Genomic DNA, 21,379 nt, shown 5'->3' on the forward strand with positions numbered 1-21,379 from the left:
TTACCGTCAATTCTTTTAATTGCAATTGATTTACATAAAATCTACAGATATAAAAGAACAGGTGGTCTATTGTTGAATTGGAAACTAAACAGGAAAAAAACCCAACAGTAGATGAACTATCATACAATTCAAAGTGCATTCAGTAAAAAGCTAATTTAAAAAGAGACCTGTCTGCAATCTTGACATAAGTTAACTTTCTGATTAGTACAATACTTCTTCATTCCTTTGAACAACAAACACTCCCAACTAATGCATAACTTCTTTTTTTATTTATATTAACTGAAAAGACTCAAGAACAGTCGGACAGTAAAAGAAAAAAGACAAGGAGGAAGAATTCAACAGACGATTTCTTCTTCTTCTTTTTTTTACGTCGTTGAATGAAGTCTGTCCAGAATGTCATCCGTCTTGAACAACAAACAGACGCTGTACAGGGCTGAGAGCAGAGCTAGTGAACAGACTGACCCACTGATAACTCACTCTACAGGGCTGAGAGCAGAGCTAGTGAACAGACTGACCCACTGATAACTCACTCTACAGGGCTGAGAGCAGAGCTAGTGAACAGACTGACCCACTGATAACTCACTCTACAGGGCTGAGAGCAGAGCTAGTGAACAGACTGACCCACTGATAACTCACTCTACAGGGCTGAGAGCAGAGCTAGTGAACAGACTGACCCACTGATAACTCACTCTACAGGGCTGAGAGCAGAGCTAGTGAACAGACTGACCCACTGATAACTCACTCTACAGGGCTGAGAGCAGAGCTAGTGAACAGACTGACCCACTGATAACTCACTCTACAGGGCTGAGAGCAGAGCTAGTGAACAGACTGACCCACTGATAACTCACTCTACAGGGCTGAGAGCAGAGCTAGTGAACAGACTGACCCACTGATAACTCACTCTACAGGGCTGAGGGCAGAGCTAGTGAACACAGACTGACCCACTGATAACTCACTCTACAGGGCTGAGAGCAGAGCTAGTGAACACAGACTGACCCACTGATGATAACCCACTGTGCAGGGCTGAGGGCAGAGCTAGTGAACATAGACTGACCCACTGATAACCCAGTCTACAGGGCTGAGAGCAGAGCTAGTGAACATAGACTGACTCACTGATAACCCAGTCTACAGGGCTGAGAGCAGAGCTAGTGAACAGACTGACCCACTGATAACTCACTCTACAGGGCTGAGAGCAGAGCTAGTGAACAGACTGACCCACTGATAACTCACTCTACAGGGCTGAGAGCAGAGCTAGTGAACATAGACTGACCCACTGATAACCCAGTCTACAGGGCTGAGAGCAGAGCTAGTGAACATAGACTGACCCACTGATAACCCAGTCTACAGGGCTGAGAGCAGAGCTAGTGAACATAGACTGACCCACTGATAACCCAGTCTACAGGGCTGAGAGCAGAGCTAGTGAACATAGACTGACCCACTGATAACCCGGGCTGATCTAGTGAACATAGACTGACCCACTGGTCTACAGGGCTGGGGGCAGGGCTAGTGAACATAGACTGACCCACTGATAACTCAGTCAGAATGGAGGCCTGAGCATCCCACACTATATGAAGGAACTCACGCTGAACATTAATGAGATGGGGGAGGGAGAGAGAGAGAGAGAGAGAGAGAGAGAGAGAGAGAGAGAGAGAGAGAGAGAGAGATAGAGAGATGGAGAGAGAGCGAGAACACGAGAGAGAAAGAGAGAGGAACTGGCAAGAGATGAAAGATAAACGAGACACACATAGCAGCCAAGTATAACCAAGCGAAGAAACACAAGCGAGCACGAGCAAGTTCAGATTCCTGTTCGTAACAGTCTGTTGGGGAAGAGATCCTCCGGACTGCATGGCTACTAGCGAGTAGGGGTGGGGGGGGGGGGGGGGGGGGGGGGGGGGAATCGATACGTAGTAGTATCGCGATACTTTGCGTGGCGATACTGTATCAATACAGGGACGCCAAGTATCGATATTTAATTATTCATAAAAATTTTAATAAAAATAATAATAAAAAAGTATGTTCATTTCAATACCTGTAAGAGTACAGTAGTCTACACACACATGTGCATTCAGTTAAGTTGGAATATGACTGTAATACAAACAGTTCAGTTGGTCAGGTACATGCAACACAGATTACAGTGTGTTGACATCTGTCTGCTTGAGAAAATACCATGTTCTGCAATAAAACATTTTGAAGTGAGATGAGCAGACTGAACTTTATTTTATTAGATAAAACATGTTAACAAAGTTTTACTTTGCAGTTGAAAAAAGGTAATAAATTAAATTTGATTAAAAAAATAATAATAAAAAAAGATCCGCAATACTCGGCGTATCGCGATATATTTAGTATCGCGATACTATCGTATCGTGACGCAAGTATCGCGATAGTATCGTACCGTGAGGTCTCTGGCGATTCCCGCCCCTACTAGTGAGTAATCCATTACGCCAGTGGTCCACCAGAAGTGCCCGTTTGTGCCACGCGAGGATTGCTGTAGGAAGCGATGGAGCATGGATAGCACACTTAACGTTACCGCGAAAAGTGTGTTAGCTCAGCGTAATCTAAAAAAATATCAAAGCAACGGTTCGTGTTTACGCATTTCCAAATTGTGGCATCAACATTGTAGCGTTCATAGACTTTTGATACGGACATATTGAGACCTGCTGCCGTAAATGTAATTATTACAAATGGTAATTGACTGTTTTGATTGACAATAAGCATCAGGTATATATTGCTGTGCATTATGTCCACAGAGAGAGACATAATAAAATGTGTGTGTGTGCGTGTCTGTGTGTGACTGTGCAATATCTAGTTCTTGCGGCTGCCATGTGCTTTAACCCATTCACTGGTGCACTACCAAATGGTTAACCCTTTCACTGCGACAATACAGAAAGGTTAACCCATTTCACTGCCACACGACAAAAGGGTTAACCGTCTGTGTAGTGTGATAGTAAAGGGTTAACCTTCTGTAGTGTGGTAGCGAAAGGGTTAAGATGCGTTCTTAAAAAAACAGATTCACTAAACAATTACTCAAGCACTAACTCACGCGAGTACTGGATGGATCCCCTGCTGAACACAAAGCCACGCCTGCGTTCCTGCCCGTGCTCCATCTCCACGCCCCCCTCTTCCAGAAAGGTCGCCCCCCCCCCCCTGGGTATTTATATCTGAGGCTAACCTTTTGGTTATTATGGGGGACTTGGAGATAACTAAGTGGCTAAGAGGTCTGACTTAGCTGAGCTCCTGAACTCTTGGTGGTCAGCCAGACTGTGCAGCCAGACGGCAGACTCCAGGTCAGTGTTCTAAGGACGGTTCACACAGAAAGTGGCCCAACTTTTGCTCATATGTGACTCAGATCTGTTTTACACGACAGTGTGAGCAAAACACAAACCGCACGGAACCCAGATGTTTCCAATGATTATTTGGGCCACTTTCGTACGTGTTCCTCAATCAGATACAGGGCTGGTGGTGGGTTTTAATTAGCTGGCCTCCACCGCATTCAACTTATACATGATGAAACCATAAACCATGTGACTCCAGTGTCCTCCACGTTTACCTCCACCTTCGTTATTGTTAATTTGTGGACGCGGGTCAGTTCAGGAGCAGTGACCGGTTCACACTGGAAACAAATTACGTGAACAACCAAACAAACAAAAAATCGGATCGGAGCAATAAATGAGAATTGAGCGGTAAAGCTTGCCAGTGTGAACGCAGCCTCCGAGGACCCAGTGACAGGGAGGACAATGTCTCCTCCTGAAAGACACCACAGACCCAACGGTGGTGGCTCCAGTGTGACGTCATTGACGTGACACACGCATGTCTTCCTGTGTCACTGGATCCTCGTCTTCTATGTCAATCACAGTATATACGGTACAATAAGGGGATGTTTCTGTCATGTAAACCTGGGCGGAATATCTTTGTTTGTCGACTTCCCAGGAGGCATGGCGACGACGGCGTCACGTCTGTTAACTCATTGACTGCCAAAACAGAGTATACTCATTTTTTTGGCGCCCCTTTCGTTGAACGCCAAAAACAAGTATACTTGTTTTATGTTTTTATTTTTAATCTCTCTCTCTCTCTCTCTCTCTCTCTGTGGTCAAAGACAGGACACATGTTCATTATCTCTCTCTCTCTCTCTGTGGTCAAAGACAGGTCACATGTTCATTATCTCTCTCTCTCTGTGGTCAAAGACAGGTCACATGTTCATTATCTCTCTCTCTCTCTGTGGTCAAAGACAGGTCACATGTTCATTGTCTCTCTCTCTCTGTGGTCAAAGACAGGTCACATGTTCATTATCTCTCTCTCTCTCTCTGTGGTCAAAGACAGGTCACATGTTCATTGTCTCTCTCTCTCTGTGGTCAAAGACAGGTCACATGTTCATTATCTCTCTCTCTCTGTGGTCAAAGACAGGTCACATGTTCATTGTCTCTCTCTCTCTGTGGTCAAAGACAGGTCACATGTTCATTATCTCTCTCTCTCTCTCTGTGGTCAAAGACAGGTCACATGTTCATTATCTCTCTCTCTCTGTGGTCAAAGACAGGTCACATGTTCATTGTCTCTCTCTCTCTGTGGTCAAAGACAGGTCACATGTTCATTGTCTCTCTCTCTCTGTGGTCAAAGACAGGTCACATGTTCATTATCTCTCTCTCTCTCTCTGTGGTCAAAGACAGGTCACATGTTCATTGTCTCTCTCTCTCTGTGGTCAAAGACAGGTCACATGTTCATTATCTCTCTCCCTCAAGGTTTTATTCATTCTGTGTTTGTGAAGTGGCTGGTCAAAAGTAACCTTCACAGGGGGTTAAGAGAGAGAGAGAGAGAGGAGAGAGAGAGAGACAGAGAGACAGAGAGAGAGAGAGACAGAGACAGAGACAGAGACAGAGAGAGAGAGAGAGAGAGAGAGAGAGAGAGAGAGAGAGAGAGACAGAGAGTCAGAGTCAGAGTCAGAGAGAGAGAGAGATGTGTGGGTGGAGGGAGAGAGAGAGAAACAGGAGTGAGGGAGGGGATGGAGATCTGTACAGAGAGAAAGAGATGTGGAAGAAGGGATTGACAGAGAGAGAAAGAGAGAGAGCGAAAGAAAGAGAGAGAGATGGTGTTTGTGTGTGCACGTAGTGGAGTGTGTGTGTTCGTTTGTTTGGGGGGATTCCTGGGTCAGTAGAGGAGTGTGTGTGTGTGTGTGTGTGTGTGTGTGTGTGTGTGTGGTGGGCTGGTCCGGGGTCAGTAGAGGAGAGAGTGTGTGTGTGTGTGTGTGTGTGTGTGTGTGTGTGTGTGTGTGTGTGTGTGTGTGGGCTGGGCTGGTCCGGGGTCAGTAGAGGTCACTGAGGCCAGCAGTCTTGCGTGCTTTCTGCATGAGGGCCCTCAGCTGGAACTGCTTCCTGGACAGCAGACGCACGTGCTGCACGACAAGAGGAGACGGAGACAGTGAGACAGAGAGACAGAAAGACAGTGAGACAGTGAGACAGTGAGACAGTGAGACAGAGAGACAGTGAGACAGTGAGACAGAGAGACAGAGAGACAGTGAGACAGAGAGACAGTGAGACAGTGAGACAGTGAGACAGAGAGACAGAGAGACAGAGAGACAGAGAGACAGAGAGACAGTGAGACAGAGAGACAGAGAGACAGTGAGACAGAGAGACAGTGAGACAGTGAAACAGAGAGACAGTGAGACAGTGAGACAGAGAGACAGTGAGACAGAGAGACAGTGAGACAGTGAGACAGTGAAACAGAGAGACAGTGACACAGTGAGACAGTGAAACAGAGAGACAGTGAAACAGTGAGACAGTGAGACAGAGAGACAGTGAGACAGAGAGACAGAGAGACAGAGAGACAGTGAGACAGTGAGACAGTGAGACAGAGAGACAGTGAGACAGAAAGGACACCTGCTGGGATGGAAGACAGTACAAGGCACCTGTTGTTCATTCATTCAACTCCAAAATGCATCGTTTGTATGTATGTATGTATGTATGTATGTATGTATGTATGTATGTATGTATGTATGTATGTGTGTTTGTATGTACCGGTATGTATGTTTGTATGTATGTAGGTACCGGTATGTACAGTTGCAATCGAAATTATTATTATTGCATATTGGGCTTTTTGGCAAAATATACAATTTCCCAACCGTTTACAATAAACAAATTACACAAGAACTGCTTAAGTTGTTTAATGAAACTAATATCACAGGGGTCGTTATCCAAATTAAAACACAAAATGCTACTTTTAATGACTACTGCAGTCTCAAAATTATTCAACCCCTTCATGACAAGCATCTCAGTGCTTAGTAGAGCACCCTTTTGCCGTCGTAACCTGCTGCAAACGTGATGCGTAGCCAGACACTATAGCTTCCGACGGCGTTCCTGAGGAATCTTAGCCCATTCCTCGTGGGCAACGGCCTCCAGTTCAGTGATGTTCTTTGGTGTGCGTTTGGCAACTGCCTTCTTCAAATCCCACCAGAGATTCTCTATGGGGGTTCAAGTCAGGCGACTGTGATGGCCACTCTAAAATCGTCCATTGCTTCGTCTGAAACCGAGCCTTGGTGGACTTTGAGCCAGGTATGCTTGGGATCATTGTCCTGTTGGAAGGTCCAATGACGCCCCAAGCTTCAGCTTCATCACAGACGGCATGACGTTTCCTCCTATGATTTCCTGATACTTGACTGAGTCCATGATGCCCCCCACACGCTGCAGGTTTCCAGTGCCAGAGGCAGCAAAGCAGCCCCAGAGCATCACTGAGCCACCACCATGTTCTTTTCAGCATAATGCTTCATTCTTCTTCCTCCAGACATACCGCTGATCCATAGGCCCAAAGAGTTCCAGTTTTGTTTCATGGCTCCACAGAACAGAACTCCAAAACCTCTGTTTTTTATTTAACTGATAGAACACACTGCGTGGTCTATAATGATTTAACATCCGAGACCCTCCCAGTGCAATGTGGTGTCCCACAAGGCTCTGTCCTGGGCCCTTTGCTATTTTCAATTTACATGCTACCCCTCGGCAATATCATACGCAAATTTGGCATAAACCTTTCATTTTTACGCTGATGACACCCAATTATATATACCTATTAAAATGATTCCTCTCAATTACAAAATCTTGAGGCTTGCTTGCTTGCCGTCAAAAAGTGGATATTGCAAAACGTTCTACTCCTTAATGCAGATAAAACTGAGATGTTAATTGTTGGCCTCCCAAACCACAGAGGCCTGTTTCAGGACATCTCCCTCAACTTTGATACTGGTCATGTATCCCAGAACTCCACCATAAAAAACATCAGTCATTTTTTATTCCTCCCTCTCATTTAACGCACATAAAAAAAATTCACCAAAATTGCATTCTTCCATCTTCGTAATATCGCAAAAATTCACCCCATTTTAACTCTGGCTGATGCTGAAACCCTAATTCATGCTTTTGTCTCATCACGTCTAGACTACTGTAATGCACTTTTTTCAGGCCTACCTAATTCAAGCATCAAAAATCTTCAACTCGTGCAAAATGCGGCTGCACGGATACTAACTAAAACTAGAAGATTTGATCACATCACACCAGTTTTGTCTGCCCTACACTGGCTTCCTATTCAAGCCCGATCTGACTTTAAAGTGCTACTCCTCACCTACAAAATGTTTAATGGGCTTGCACCGCTCTATCTATCCGATCTCATCTCTCGATACTCACCCGCTCATGCTCTGCGCTCACAAAATGCGGGGCTTCTATCGATTCCTAGGGTTAAAAAGAAATCCGCCGGCCACAGAGCCTTTGTCTACCGCGCTCCCTACCTGTGGAACAAATTACCTGCCGTCGTCAGGGGCGCCTGCTCTGTCGAAGCTTTTAAATCCCTGTTTAAGACCCATCTTTTCTTGCTCTCCTTCAACCTACCCTGATCTCACCTGGTCGGGGACTGACCCTTAGATTAATCTGTCTAGTTTAGTTAGGATGTCTATTTGCTCCCATGTCTGCTTCTCTGCAGACATGGGAGAACCTCTTAACCTCTGTCTCAACCGGTCCCATGGAACAGCTTCATACCGTCTTCTGTCTGGCCTGCAGTGCTGACTAGGGATGGGTATCGTTAGGATTTTATCGATACTACTACTCTTATCGATACTGCTTAACGGTTCGGTACTTTATCGATACTCTTATCGGTTCTTATTGGTTCTTTTTTTGCAAGAAAAAAAGACAATTAATTAAGAACAGAATCAACATTACTTTATTATTTATAAATACAACTTTATAAATAAGTATTATAAATAAATATAATTTCTTCAGCAACAGCAGCAGCAATGTTCTTTTATATAACTTTATAAATAAATATAATAAATGAATATAATTTCTTCAGCAACAGCAGCAACAATGTTTTAAATGTGTCTGACTCTGAATTATAGACTTTTTATAATAAACAACAAATGCAAAAGGCTAACAGAACTGTGACACTCGTTCACCCTATCCTCTGTCATCCTTCCTCTAGCTGCTAGGGTGAAAGGACTTTGGGTGGTGGAGGGAGGTAGAGGGAAGGATGTGTGGTGGCCCTGGGCTCACTGGCCTGGGACACATTGGTGGCTGACGCCTCAGCTTGACGATCTATAAAAAGTTTAGATTGTAGTATTTGTAGCTAAACAATTATTTAGTTTATTAGCCTATTTGTAATAATTCGTTATTAGCCTAGGAAACTCCGTATCTTGGCTTACCGGCGGCAGTGGACGTGGATGCAGATGGAACACTGCGCGCAAGGCAGTCGAATACGCGCATTTCTGCACACTAATATCATGTTTTGCCAACAGATGTTTTGATAAATTGCTCGTATTGCCACCCTTACTGGCAAATGTTTTGTTGCACTTGTGGCAACGTGCGTTGTATATCCATACTTTCTTTAGAACGCTTCGCTCTATCCGCCATCACGAGTCACGGTGCATGCAAACTCAGAGCTGTCTGTGTCTGTGTGCAGCGCGCTTCAGCACGGAGAACTTTCATTAAGGAGTACCCGTATGTAGCACTACTAGCGAGCGACTCGCGAGGAGTGTGTGTAATAATGACTCGCTGTGGCTCGCTTCTCGTGCAGAGACAGAGAGAGGATAGATCGTTTGCAACTTTTAAATAATAATAATAATAATAATAATAATAATTTCTCTAGAGTATCGATAGCAGTACCGAGGACGTCGGAGCTTATAAATACTCCGGTATTTTCTAATATAGTACCGGTTCCCGTTTAAAACCGGGGTCCGGGGGGCATCCCTAGTGCTGACCCTTCTGAGTGACTTCTCCTGCCCCCACGGGGCATACGGCCCTGAGCTATTGTCTTGTATCTCATCCTGTATCCATACATGGGAACTCTCGTGCTTGTCTCATAGTGCTGACCAAGGTGGTGGATGTCTCAGGGTCTTGGCCAAGATTGCAGTTCTACGTGCACCACTGAGGCCATGGATCAGCTTCTTACCGTCTTCTGTCCGTGGTCTGTCAACGTGGTTTCATTGCTGGGTTAAGTACTTCTATTCTATTCACATAATATGCTTACTTCATATATCTATTCTATTCACATATATGCCTACCACTTGTATCTATTGCTATGTCCGCCCATCACAATCGCGCAAGCTGTCTAACGCCTGTCCCGTCTCCCTGTCTCCCTGTCTCCCTGCGAGTGGCTGTCTCGGAGTGATGACCGGAGTGTCGGACGTCCCGTGATGAAGACCGGGAGGATGCGACCCTCTCTGCATGCCCCCCTGTCTCCGGCTGTCTCGTAGTGATGACCGGAGTGTTGAATGTCCCATGATTAAGACCGGGAGGACGCGACCCTCTTTGCGCCGCCCCTGTGCCTCAAATAGATCCGCTATCAGCTCTATCTTTAATCTTTCAAAATGTTCAGTTGCTATCGCATGCACTCATCTGTGTTTCACTACACATATGAGTGCATGCTTACCAACTGTTTTTACTGCAACACTACTATCACCGACATCCAAGAAGGGAGATCCCCCCTTGAATGGCCCTTATAAGGATCCTCTCCTCCACATTGCCTGTGGTGCAAATCCTTATGGTGTTCTTGTTTTGTTCTTGACTTATTGTGATGTTTCTGCATGCATGCATGTATGTATGTATGTATGTATGTATGTATGTATGTATGTATGTATGTATGTATGTATGTATGTATGTATGTATGTTTGTTTGTTCGCTCGACGTCTCCCAAAAAGTATAAAGTTCCCTAAAATGAAAATACTCACGTAAAGTACAAGTAACTCGAAATCGTCCTTAACACATTCAGGGCCAGACCCGAGATATCCCAGGTTAACTCGCCATGCTCTGGGCGCCAAACCCGAGATATCTCGGGTTTTAATCGTTATTTCTTTTATTCGTTATTGCCATTCATAATTCATCTGGGCAGCCTGTGCATACTGTTCTGAATGTGTCTGAGCTGTCAGACAGTCAATACCGCCCTCTAACGCCTTCGACCACTATTGCACTCCATTTGAAACAATGTTGTTTGTTTTCTGGGCGGAGCTGAGCCGTGCGGGCGGGGTTTAAATACTCCGGCAGGACGAGCGTATACAACGATGCATCAACTAGCGCCCCCCCCCCCCCCCCCATATGCAATGCCGGACAACGTGGGACGGACCTCCGCGACCAGTACTTGGAATGGCGATCAGATAATTGGATTCTTTTTGTGTATGTGTATGTGTTGTTTACCGTTGGTGGCGGGGGGGGGGGGGGTCCAAGCCCCATTTCATGGGTGCATGAGGAAGGATAATAACGATAATCTAGCGTTGATTTCAGGAAGATTCGATAATCAGGCGAAAAATTACAACGTGATAACTGGATTTCACTAAAGGGCTATTATCGCGTCTTTTCCTGGGATTACTAAGAATCACCCAAACTATACTCATATTCAAAACGGTATAAAACGGAAATGTACGGATGAAAAAACAATCGATTTTTTGCATGTTGACCAGAAACAACTCACTGACAATCGACGGTGTTATTAGATCCATAGCTATAATATTTCATATATTTTAAGCACTGGCAAGTTTCGCAGTCTCCCCCATTGACAGGTAAACAGTGACCCCTGGCGCTGAATGAGTCAAGTACTTGAGTAAAAAAGACTTTGTGTATACGTGTGTGTGTTCACCTTGAGGAAGACCTCCAGGTCTATGACCCCCCGCCGCAGAGCCTCCCCCAGGTAGAAGATGGTGTCCTCGATGGCGTTCTCCTCGGCGTACAGGTTCAGGATCTGCTTGTAGAGCGGCGCCGTGGGGACGATGACGTCGTCGATGTCGTTGTTCTCCGACTGGTTCTCCATCTTCTCCAGCGCCTCGCTCAGCTCCTCGTCCTTCCTCTTCAGCAGCTCGATGTTCCGGTCCACCTCCGCCTGGCAGGGTCACCGAAACAAACACACACACACAATCTTCAGCTCAATGTTCCCGTCCACCTCCGCCTGGCAGGGTCACCGAAACACACACAATCTTTAACAGAAATATAGCATATTTCTATTTTTTACATAACTAAAACTACTAGATTGTACCTACTAGTACTAATTTTTTTTTTCAAATTTCACAAAAAATGTATAATAATAAAAAATAAGTTTTACTTTTTACTTAACTTTTTTAAATGATGACGATTCTGACTTGTTATTTTGTATGTTACAATATACTTTTAAGTTTAAGTCAAGCACTTTCATAAATGTTATGTTTAAGTTTAAGTCAAGCACTTTGATATATGTTATGTTGTCTGTTTAAGAAAGAGTGCAATAAATGATTTATTGAAGAAATAAGAATCGTGAGAGAATCGTGATCTAAATTCTTGGAGAAAAATCGTGATTCACATTTTAGCAAGAATTGTGCAGCCCTAGAAGACAGCGCCTCAACAATGTAAGGACTGTCTCTAGACAGCCCAGAGGGAAGACAGCGCCTCACGCTGGCCGTGTCAGTGGCCTCCTCAGAGCGCCAAGCATTCTTCCACATTAACCTGTTCCACCCCACAGGGACGGTACCGACCCCTTTTGACATTATTATCATATATTAATATTTTTATAAAGATGCAAAATAATTTGTGATTTTAAAATCAACCGTTTTCAAGTATTATTATCACTACTATGTCACAAATACATGTAGAATGTAAAACGTTAGGTTGGCAATAGTTTAGCAATAGGTTAAAAGTGTATTTATATCATTTTAAGTTTTTATTTTCCACTTGTTTTTTGACCCGGAAGCGGAAATGGAAATGTTGAACCATGGGAATTGGAATATTTTTGCTGCCATTTTGAAGAGGACCTCGCTAGCTATCGTTCAGTGTTGGAATTTCTCCGTTCTACACTTCCTGTGGTCCACTATGGTGTTTCAAAGTTCAGCGTTCTGAATGAATCATATCAATAATTGTTATGATTCGCGATAATAAGCTACAAAAGGTAACGTTTTTGACAAATATTGAAACACAGTCAGTTTCTCCACACTATTGTAATCATGTAGGAAGAATTAGATCTGAAATGAGTTACAAAATGGTTACACTGTGGGGGAAATAAAAAAGTACAGTCGATTACATTAAATATCAGTATATGTTATTATGCACGCCTGGTGATACTATATCCAAATTGAACTCGGCCATTTGAAAGATACTACCGGTATATGTATATATATATAAATGTGCGAATTGGCTATAATAAGGTAATGTATAAGCATATATTCTATATTCTATAATAATATTTCAAATTGCATTGGTCCGGATGGGAGAATTCAGTACTGTATATACAAAACCTTCAATTTGATCATCTTCCCTTTATTAATTTCCTTAGATCTTTTGTACACATGATCTCAAGAGGGTACTGAATGAGCTCAGTGGCAGTTTTTTAAGTTTGGTCATTATTATCATGGTTTTATTCACTGTCAAATATGAAAAGAAAAATCATAATTAATATTTTCCTTTGTTTAATCACAATTTAAGCAAGCCTAGTAATAGACACAATATTTCTGACACTGAGAATACATTCATTGAGGTCCATAGATGTTCCTAGATACCAAGAATATGCAAATAGCCCTTGTAGAAGTGGAGCAATATTCCATTTACCTAGGTATACATTTTATGCAGATTTTCACCTGGGGTGGAACAGGTTTTAAGATTACATTCAAATGTATTGTCATCATGCAGCACAAGTACTGTACACTGAAAAGAAGTTTGGCATCCAACCAGAGTGCAAATGTAACAGTAAAGTGCAACAGTAATATACAATGTACAGGTGATGTATGTACAGAGTTGTTATGTAGTATTAATATATACAGTGATACAGGTATAAAGACACTATGGTATTAACTCGTAATGTACAGTGGTACAGGTATAAAGACACTATAGTAGTAAGTCATACTGGCCAGCAGCGTAACTAGTAAGAGTAGGTAAGGGATATGTACAGATATAGATATAGTATCTACAGATATGTAAAAAGGATCATATGCAGGTATGTACAGACCGATGTGGATAGATATTTATTATACGGTAAGAATAAATAGGTATCTCAATAGATATTCTACCCAGCAGAGGTGGTAAGACTCACCACTTCCTGGTCCAGCCGTGAGACCATGTCCTCCAGCTTCTGGTGTCCCTTCTTCAGGTCCTCCTCCGTCCTCTTCAGCGCGTCCAGCTCGGCCTGCGCCCGGTCCATCTCCTCCTTCATCCTCCAGCGCAGCTTGTCGCTCACCGCAGAGATCAGAGACGCACGGATGGTGTCCTCGCCGATGGTACCGTCTCTGCTAGGGCCTGGAGAGAGGGGGAGGAGAGAGGAGAGGGAAGAGAGGAGAGGGGTGGGGAGATAAGAGGAGAGGAGAGAAGAGAGGAGGAGAGAAGAGGAGAGAAGACGGGTGGGGAGGGAGAGGAGATGAGAGAAGAGAGAAGAGAGGAGAGGGGTGGGGAGGGGAGAGGAGAAGAGGAGAGAAGAGGGGTGGGGAGGGAGAGGAGATGAGAGGAGGAGGAGAGGAGAGAGGAGATGAGAGGAGAGAGGAGAGGAGGAGAGGAGAGGAGAGAGGAGCAGAGCAGAGAGGAGGAGAGAGGAGAGGAGAAGAGGAGAGGAGAGAAGAGGGAGAGGAGAAGACAGAGGAGAGGGAAGAGAGATGAGAGGGAAGGGAGAGGAGGAGAGAAGAGGATAGTAGATGAGGGTAGAGGAGAGTAGAACAGAGGGGAGGAAAAGAGGAGAAAAGAGGGGGGTGAGAAGAGAGGAGAGTAGGAGAAAGTAGAAAGGAATAAATGTACAAGGTCAACAATAGAGACAGCGTGATGATGATGAGTCCATGTGAAGCGCAGGAGGAGTCAAACAGTGGCCTCTAGGCAGAAGAGACAACAACAACATGGTGCTGTGCTTTGTTTACACTTCCTGCTTCTGTCTGCTGTGTGTATTATTGGATGGCAGTGGGTACAGTATAGATGGGGGGAGGGGTTGCTGCTGCTGGTCACACCTCAGGCTCCGAGAGGTCTGGAGAGACTCGCAGTATAATAATAATAATAACTTACTAAACTCCAACCCACACGTCAGACCAAAAACAAAAAAAGTAAACAAAGCGCAACACCAAGCCGGGCTCTTTTGCCTACAGCATTACAGCATTACACATTTATTAAATGTGATTCGTAATGACATGTTAGGATCCCAATTAGTCCTTTCCATAGACCAACTATTCTCCCACGAGATCAGGCTGTATGTCAGTCTCTCTTCTACCCTATTCCATGACCGCCTGGCATGCATCCCTTCCACACTTAAAGAGCAAGACGTCCATGATGTGTCCCCATCATTGTGTGGCCCCAGAGAGAGGGGCTGACATTGGGAGGGGGGCCGGCTACAGGCTGCAACAGAGGGGCTGACAGTGGGAGGGGGGCCGGCTACAGGCTGCAACAGAGGGGCTGACAGTGGGAGGGGGGCCGGCTACAGGCTACAACAGAGGGGCTGACAGTGGGAGGGGGGCCGGCTACAGGCTACAACAGAGGGGCTGACAGTGGGAGGGGGGCCGGCTACAGGCTGCAACAGAGGGGCTGACAGTGGGAGGGGGGCCGGCTACAGGCTGCAACAGAGGGGCTGACAGTGGGAGGGGGGCCGGCTACAGGCTGCAACAGAGGGGCTGACAGTGGGAGGGGGGCCGGCTACAGGCTGCAACAGAGGGGCTGACAGTGGGAGGGGGGCCGGCTACAGGCTGCAACAGAGGGGCTGACAGTGGGAGGGGGGCCAGCTACAGGCTACAGGCTGCAACAGAGGGGCTGACAGTGGGAGGGGGGCCGGCTACAGGCTGCAACAGAGGGGCTGACAGTGGGAGGGGGGCCGGCGTATGTACCGGCGGCTGCAGTCAGCAGGGTAAAATGTCACCGTTAATCTAAGCCCAAGAGCACAGTGTCTCCCGGCAACCTTATCTCCTCGCCACCCCTCTAAATATAGGCCCCCGGCGGGGGAAGCTTCCCTCGCATACCGATCCTGGAACAGTTGTAACGTTTCCCCCGGATGATAATCCCTGCGAGTGCCCTGACCCCGGATCAGGGTGAATGAGAATTTGTCGTTCCGTGCTAAATTTAGCGCTGTGGTTTTTTGGGTGAAGGTTGCGGACAGCCCCCCCCCCCCCCGTCGGTCCGCGACGACCTTTGGCCTTTAATGCCCTGGTTCTGGTTACACCAGGCAGCTTCGCGCAGAAGGCCCAGCGCTCCACCGCGGTCACACACAGAGCAGCCAGGGACTCGCTCAGAAGGTCAGGGGTCAACTAAAGGCCATAGGATGGGAAGATATTCTTTTATGTGGACCCCTGAGTAACCTCCGTGACTGAACATTCATATTCACGCACCGGTTGAGAAACTGACGCATGAAACGTTACGACAAGTAGTGGTCGACCGATTAATTGGGCAAATGTCTGGCATTTCTTTGATAATCTGCGCCGGCCGGCGGCTGAGTTCACAAGGCAGAGAAACAAAAACACGTCTACAGTCGAGCTGTGGATCTTCACTGGCCTCACGATGCAATTTGATTCTACGACGCAGCTCAATAATATATTACATCCTCAATTTTATAATCTATATTACTGCACATGGCTACTTTTTCATCAATTAATACAAGTAGTCAGATAAAATAACTTTTATTTAGAACGTTTTTAAATCAGAATGGCAAAATAAATGTCTTTACTAGTGTTGCATCATGATACACAGATACTAGAAACTGGTATCTCGATACCCAGCTGTTAAAAATGGGTCTTTACTCCATTTTATTAGTATCAACACTTTTAGAATAGCCTGATGCTGTATTTTCTATGGGTTGAGTGGATGCATGACCAGAGCACTAGCTTTAACAATATAATAATAATAATAATAATAATAATAATAATAATAATAATAATAATAATAATAATAATAATAATAATAATAATAATAATAATAATAATAAGGGCGGCTACGTGGCGTAGTGGGCAAGGCGCTCGCCACGAAATGCTGGAGACGCTGGGCTCGTCAGTTCGAGCCCAGCGCTCCACATTTGCTTTCAGTTTAGCTGGTCGTCCTTACTAATACACATTGGCCGTATTAGGGGGTGGGAAACTGATGGGTGGGGATCGGGCGTTGTGGACAGCGACTCCTACAGGTCGGTTGGTGCGCCTGCGCAGTAGAAGCAGGAAGTGTCGGGGGCAGCGTGAGCCTCCCACGCGTTACTCCTCGCCACTGAGAGATCGAGCTGCGCAGGTGAAAAGATGCGACTGCTGTTACCTCGAGTACCGGAGGGGACTCGTGCTATGTATGACTTAAGGCCTCTGCATGCTACAGCAAATTCAAAGCAACTTCGACACAACATCGACAAAGCAACGGTGTTGCAGACACTCTACCTTTATGCTTCTGCAAAATCAACGCGCAGCCTATGTAACATTGTACCCCGTATGTAGCTAGGTTCCCTAGATAGATGACGCTTCCCTTCTCAACCAACCCATTGATAAAAGCAGAAAAATAAGCATAATTTTTACTTCCGGGCGGGGGGTTTCAAAATAAAAGAGCGAGTCTAAAAGCACCGTAAATACGTTTATTTTTTACAATATCTAACGTTACACGAACCTAAACTAATCTAAAGTTAGTTTAGGTTCGTGTTAACTTTGGATAATGTACAAAATAAACGTATTTCCGGTGATTTTAGACGTCGCTCTTTTATTTTGAAAACCCCCGACCGGAAGTGTTATAGTGTCTGTTGCTAGCAGCTTCACTTTCTGTGCTTTTCGAGCTAACGTTACCGTAACATCATTCGTTTCCAATGGAGAGGACCTCGGCTCACATGCAGCTCAAACTACCTATTGGAATAAATTACTTGATTGATGTTTAACTTGTCCCTGTGTGTGTCCAGTCATTTCGACTAGCAAACGTTGTATTTAACGTTACCTCAGGACGGATACCATTGTATTTACTTGGTTAGCTATGTAGCTAGCATTTTGAATAGACCCAATGCTAGCTGGCTGGCTACATCTTTATTTACTAAATTATGGAGGCTTTTTAATCGTCAAGGTAAGAGAGGATTTGTCATGATCAACTGAAGGCGTATGCTATGGAACAATATGTGCTTGGGTTTTCAGAAAAAGGCGAGCTATGTGACGCTGATTATTTAGCGTCAACGCTGGCTTCAACAATGGAGGATATTATTCTCTGCGGGACTAATATTATTCTATGACAGCCCCGCCCCCATTCGCTAACCAACCAATCACTGCTACGCAATATCAACGCAACGGTTGTTCAGATTAGATTCTGGGGACATGTACGCAACGTCCAAGCAACACAGTCTACAAGACCCTCTAAAACAACCGCGCTGAAATCGCGCCGATGTTGTGTTGCAGTTGCTTTGAAGTTGCTGTAGCATGTAGAGGCCTTTAGTCCACATTGCAGCCGGCTTGTGGGAGGCAAGAAACAGCGTCCTTGACAGGGGAGGGTTGAATTGGATGATACGAAATTGGGATGGGAGAAAATATAGAAAATGGGAGAAAAAGTGGATCAAAATAATAATAATAATAATAATAATAATAATAATAATAATAATAATAATAATAATAATAATAATAATAATAATAATAATAATAATAATAATAATAATATATTTGTAGGGCACTTTATAGTTGTGGAGCAAATCCCAAAGTGCTACATTGTAAAAGAACATAAAAGCTAGCGAGAGTTTAAAAAAAAGTTTTAATAATCGATTATGTTCCATCACTGCATCGATGCAGAAACGTCCACGTCTGCATCGTGATGCATCTTAGAATCAAGAAATGGCCACACCCCTATGCTGCCTGGAGGGGTCGGAATCAAACTGGGAACCTTCCGATTACTAGAAGACCTACCTCTACCCCCTGAGCCACTGTCGCTCCCCTATTTTACTGCAGACGGCTGCTCTACCTCCTGAGCCACTGTCGCTCCCCTATTTTACTCCAGACGACCTACCTCTACCTCCTGAACCACTGTCGCTCCCCTATTTTACTGCAGACGGCTGCTCTACCCCCTGAGCCACTGTCGCTCCCCTATTTTACTGCAGACAGCTGCTCTACCTCCTGAGCCACTGTCTCTCCCCTATTTTACTCCTACATTACTGCAGACAACCGCTCTACCTCCTGAGCCACTGTCTCTCCCCTATATCCCTGTATTCCAATGTGGATTCGTCCATACATGGCAAATAAAATCTCTGACTCCGACATTACTGCAGACCAGGGCTCCAGACTAACTTTTTTCACCACCGTCCCAGAACCGTCCCGAAATATAGTTTTAAGCGTCCCAAGGTGAATGTAAACCGTCCCAAATATTTTTTTAATATGTATAATCTATCAACGTCGATTTGATCATATGGGGACATATTTTGTGCTGATAATGGCACAGAGGGTGAGACCAACTGTGTACCATACCTTTTGATTATTGTAAGCACAAAGATAATAAGCAGCTATAACTAGAACTAGAAATGTTTATAAAACAAATATAGATCCTATTATTAAACTACAGAAAAGAGCTATTAGAATAATAAATAAGAATAGTTATCTTGAATCGACAAATCCATTATTTATAAAGTCCTGCACATTAAAATTTGTAGATATGGTTTACATAAAAACCTTGGAGATCTTTTTTCGTGCTAAGAGTAAGAACCTACCAGCTTGTATTCAATGTCTCTTTCAACCAAGAGAAGGAAAGTATAATTTAAGAGGGTTGTGTATTCTTAAAACATATAAAAAGGTAAGAACTAATGTAAAAGCTAGATGTGTTTCAATTTTGGGAGTTAAATTGTGGAATAGTCTTAGTGACGGGTTGAAGTTGTGTACCTCTCAGGGGAGATTTAAAAAGGCCCTGAAGGATACAATAATTCAGGAGTACAGTTTTGAGTAAAACATCAAACATTTATTTTCTCTTTTTTTCCTCTTAAAGAAAAAGAAGAAAATTATATCTTGCAGCATATTTAAAATGTTTCTTTCTTATATTAAAGCATTATTTAGTTTTTAAGAATTGTAAAGGATAGGCAAAAATAAGCATGTGCATCTTGCAGCATATTTAAAATGTTTCTTTCTTATATTAAAGTATTATTTAGTTTTTAAGAATTGTAAAGGATAGGCAAAAATAAGCATGTGCTTCAGCCTATTCCTTTTTTCTGTCATTGATTTTGTGTGTGAGCTTACTTTGAATATGTACATTTGTGATTTTTTCTTTTCCTTTTGAAAGTCCACACGTGTGCTTTTGATTTATCTGTAAACAAAGACCGAAAATAAAACGATTCATCTTCAAGAACGTGTCGATAACTGTATACAGTTCCAATAGACTAACGTTACACTTCTGTGATTTAAATGTGTCCTTACCTTAGACTCAGGGCAGGGCTGTACGTTAACTTTTTTTGCACATAGCACTGGTGCTACAGAGGCTGATAGTTTTGTAGCACAGGCCAAAATCTTGTATTTTAATTTTTTGCACTACCTATCTTTGTGAAAGTGGCTTTTCAGCTCTGGTCCAGCTGAAGACAGAGCAGAGGAACAGATTGGACATTGAGCATGACCTCAGAGTTGCTTTGAGACTCTTGTCAGGACCAAACAACATCCCCAGTTATCGCATTAGTTCCCCCAAACTCACTGTCGGTATGTTATGTTAAGCTAAGAAGTCTTCAGCTGGCTGTACCAGAGCTGAAAAGCCACTTTCACAAAGATAGGTAGCGCAAAAAAAAATATATATATATATATATTTTTTTTTAATGACTAATCGACGCAACAATTCCTCGTTGACGATTTTTTTATAATCGACGTTGTCGATTATGTCGACTAATCGTTGCAGCCCTACTGTCCACCCTCAGTACATTTACTATCAATATAATATACTCGTCTGGACTTCATATGATTTTTTCAAACGCACACACATACAGAAGGGAGAATCCCCCCCCCCCCTTCCCAGTCCCCACTCTGCTGTTCTCTATCGCTCTGAACAGGGTTTTAGCTTGTTGTTAGCTTACGCTAACGTAACGTTAATTCCGGTCTTAAACATGACGTGGTCATAAAGGAATGGCGAGGATTGCAAAGCATGTTAGATGCATTTGACCCGTTGCGGAATAAAACAGCAGGGATTTGTTTTGGGTGGCGAAATAGGCACACTATCCTTGCTCTGTTTCAATGTCCGCGTTCCAGACGCTACTGCTGCTACTGAGACGAGTACTGCTGTGTTGTGAGCCGAGCGGATATGAGTCACGACACACAGGATTTTCAAAATAAGAGTATCGAAATTAACTGAGCGTTGCTAGCTGCCGGAGCCATAGATATTATGGCTGGAGTTGCGCTTGGGCAGAAATGAGACCCGCCACATGATTTTCATGTTGCGTGATTATCATGAATACATTTATTATGTATTGTATTTTTTATGTTTAAATATCAACATTATCTGTCCACCCTCAGTACATTTACTGGGGAAGATCTAACATGTAAATCTAGTCACTTGGTCTGCAATGCAAGTGAACAAACCTTTTTAAATTAGTTTGGTTGTTTAGATGAGACTATATAAGCTTTTATAGCCGGTCGAGCACCGATTACAACCTAGAACAGGTTCCCAGTTCCATTCCCACTCCTCCTTGAGCAAGACACTTAACCCCTAACTACCTAACTACTCCGGATGAGCAGGTCGGCACCGTCGGTGTGTGAATTGGGTAAAATGTTGAGGAGCGAATTGCAAAGCGTTTTTGGATAAAAGCGCTATATAAATGCACCATTTACACTATGACGGAATGCATATTCTGGCCGAGACAACTACAATACCCAGAATGCTATGCACTGTAATACATACCGACTGCGGAGACAGGAGTCTGGGTAGGGTAGTGCGCAGGGCCAGCTGTGGCTGGGTACGAGTTTCCTCCAGGGTACTGGTATGCCGGGTAGCCACTGAGAAGGTATAAATACATAATCAATGAGCAGCTTCTACACAACAACCATAATACGTCTGGG

General features: G+C 44.1%; 1 protein-coding gene across 1 annotated transcript in view; it reads right to left on the reverse strand.

The window, feature by feature from the left end:
• tsg101a (tumor susceptibility 101a) overlaps positions 1 to 21,379 on the reverse strand; it is a 37,861-nt gene continuing 16,482 nt past the window's right edge. Inside the window, exons 7-10 of the mRNA XM_084334866.1 lie at positions 21,222 to 21,316; positions 13,501 to 13,703; positions 11,089 to 11,328; positions 1 to 5,383 (exon numbers count right to left, since the gene is read on the reverse strand). Coding sequence (XP_084190992.1) covers positions 5,294 to 5,383; positions 11,089 to 11,328; positions 13,501 to 13,703; positions 21,222 to 21,316 — 628 coding nt within the window. The 3' untranslated portion in view covers positions 1 to 5,293. The remainder of the gene's footprint in view (positions 5,384 to 11,088; positions 11,329 to 13,500; positions 13,704 to 21,221; positions 21,317 to 21,379) is intronic.

The sequence above is a fragment of the Notolepis coatsorum genome, assembly GCF_963971535.1.
Source record: "Notolepis coatsorum genome assembly, chromosome: 18".
NCBI lineage: Eukaryota > Metazoa > Chordata > Actinopteri > Aulopiformes > Paralepididae > Notolepis > Notolepis coatsorum.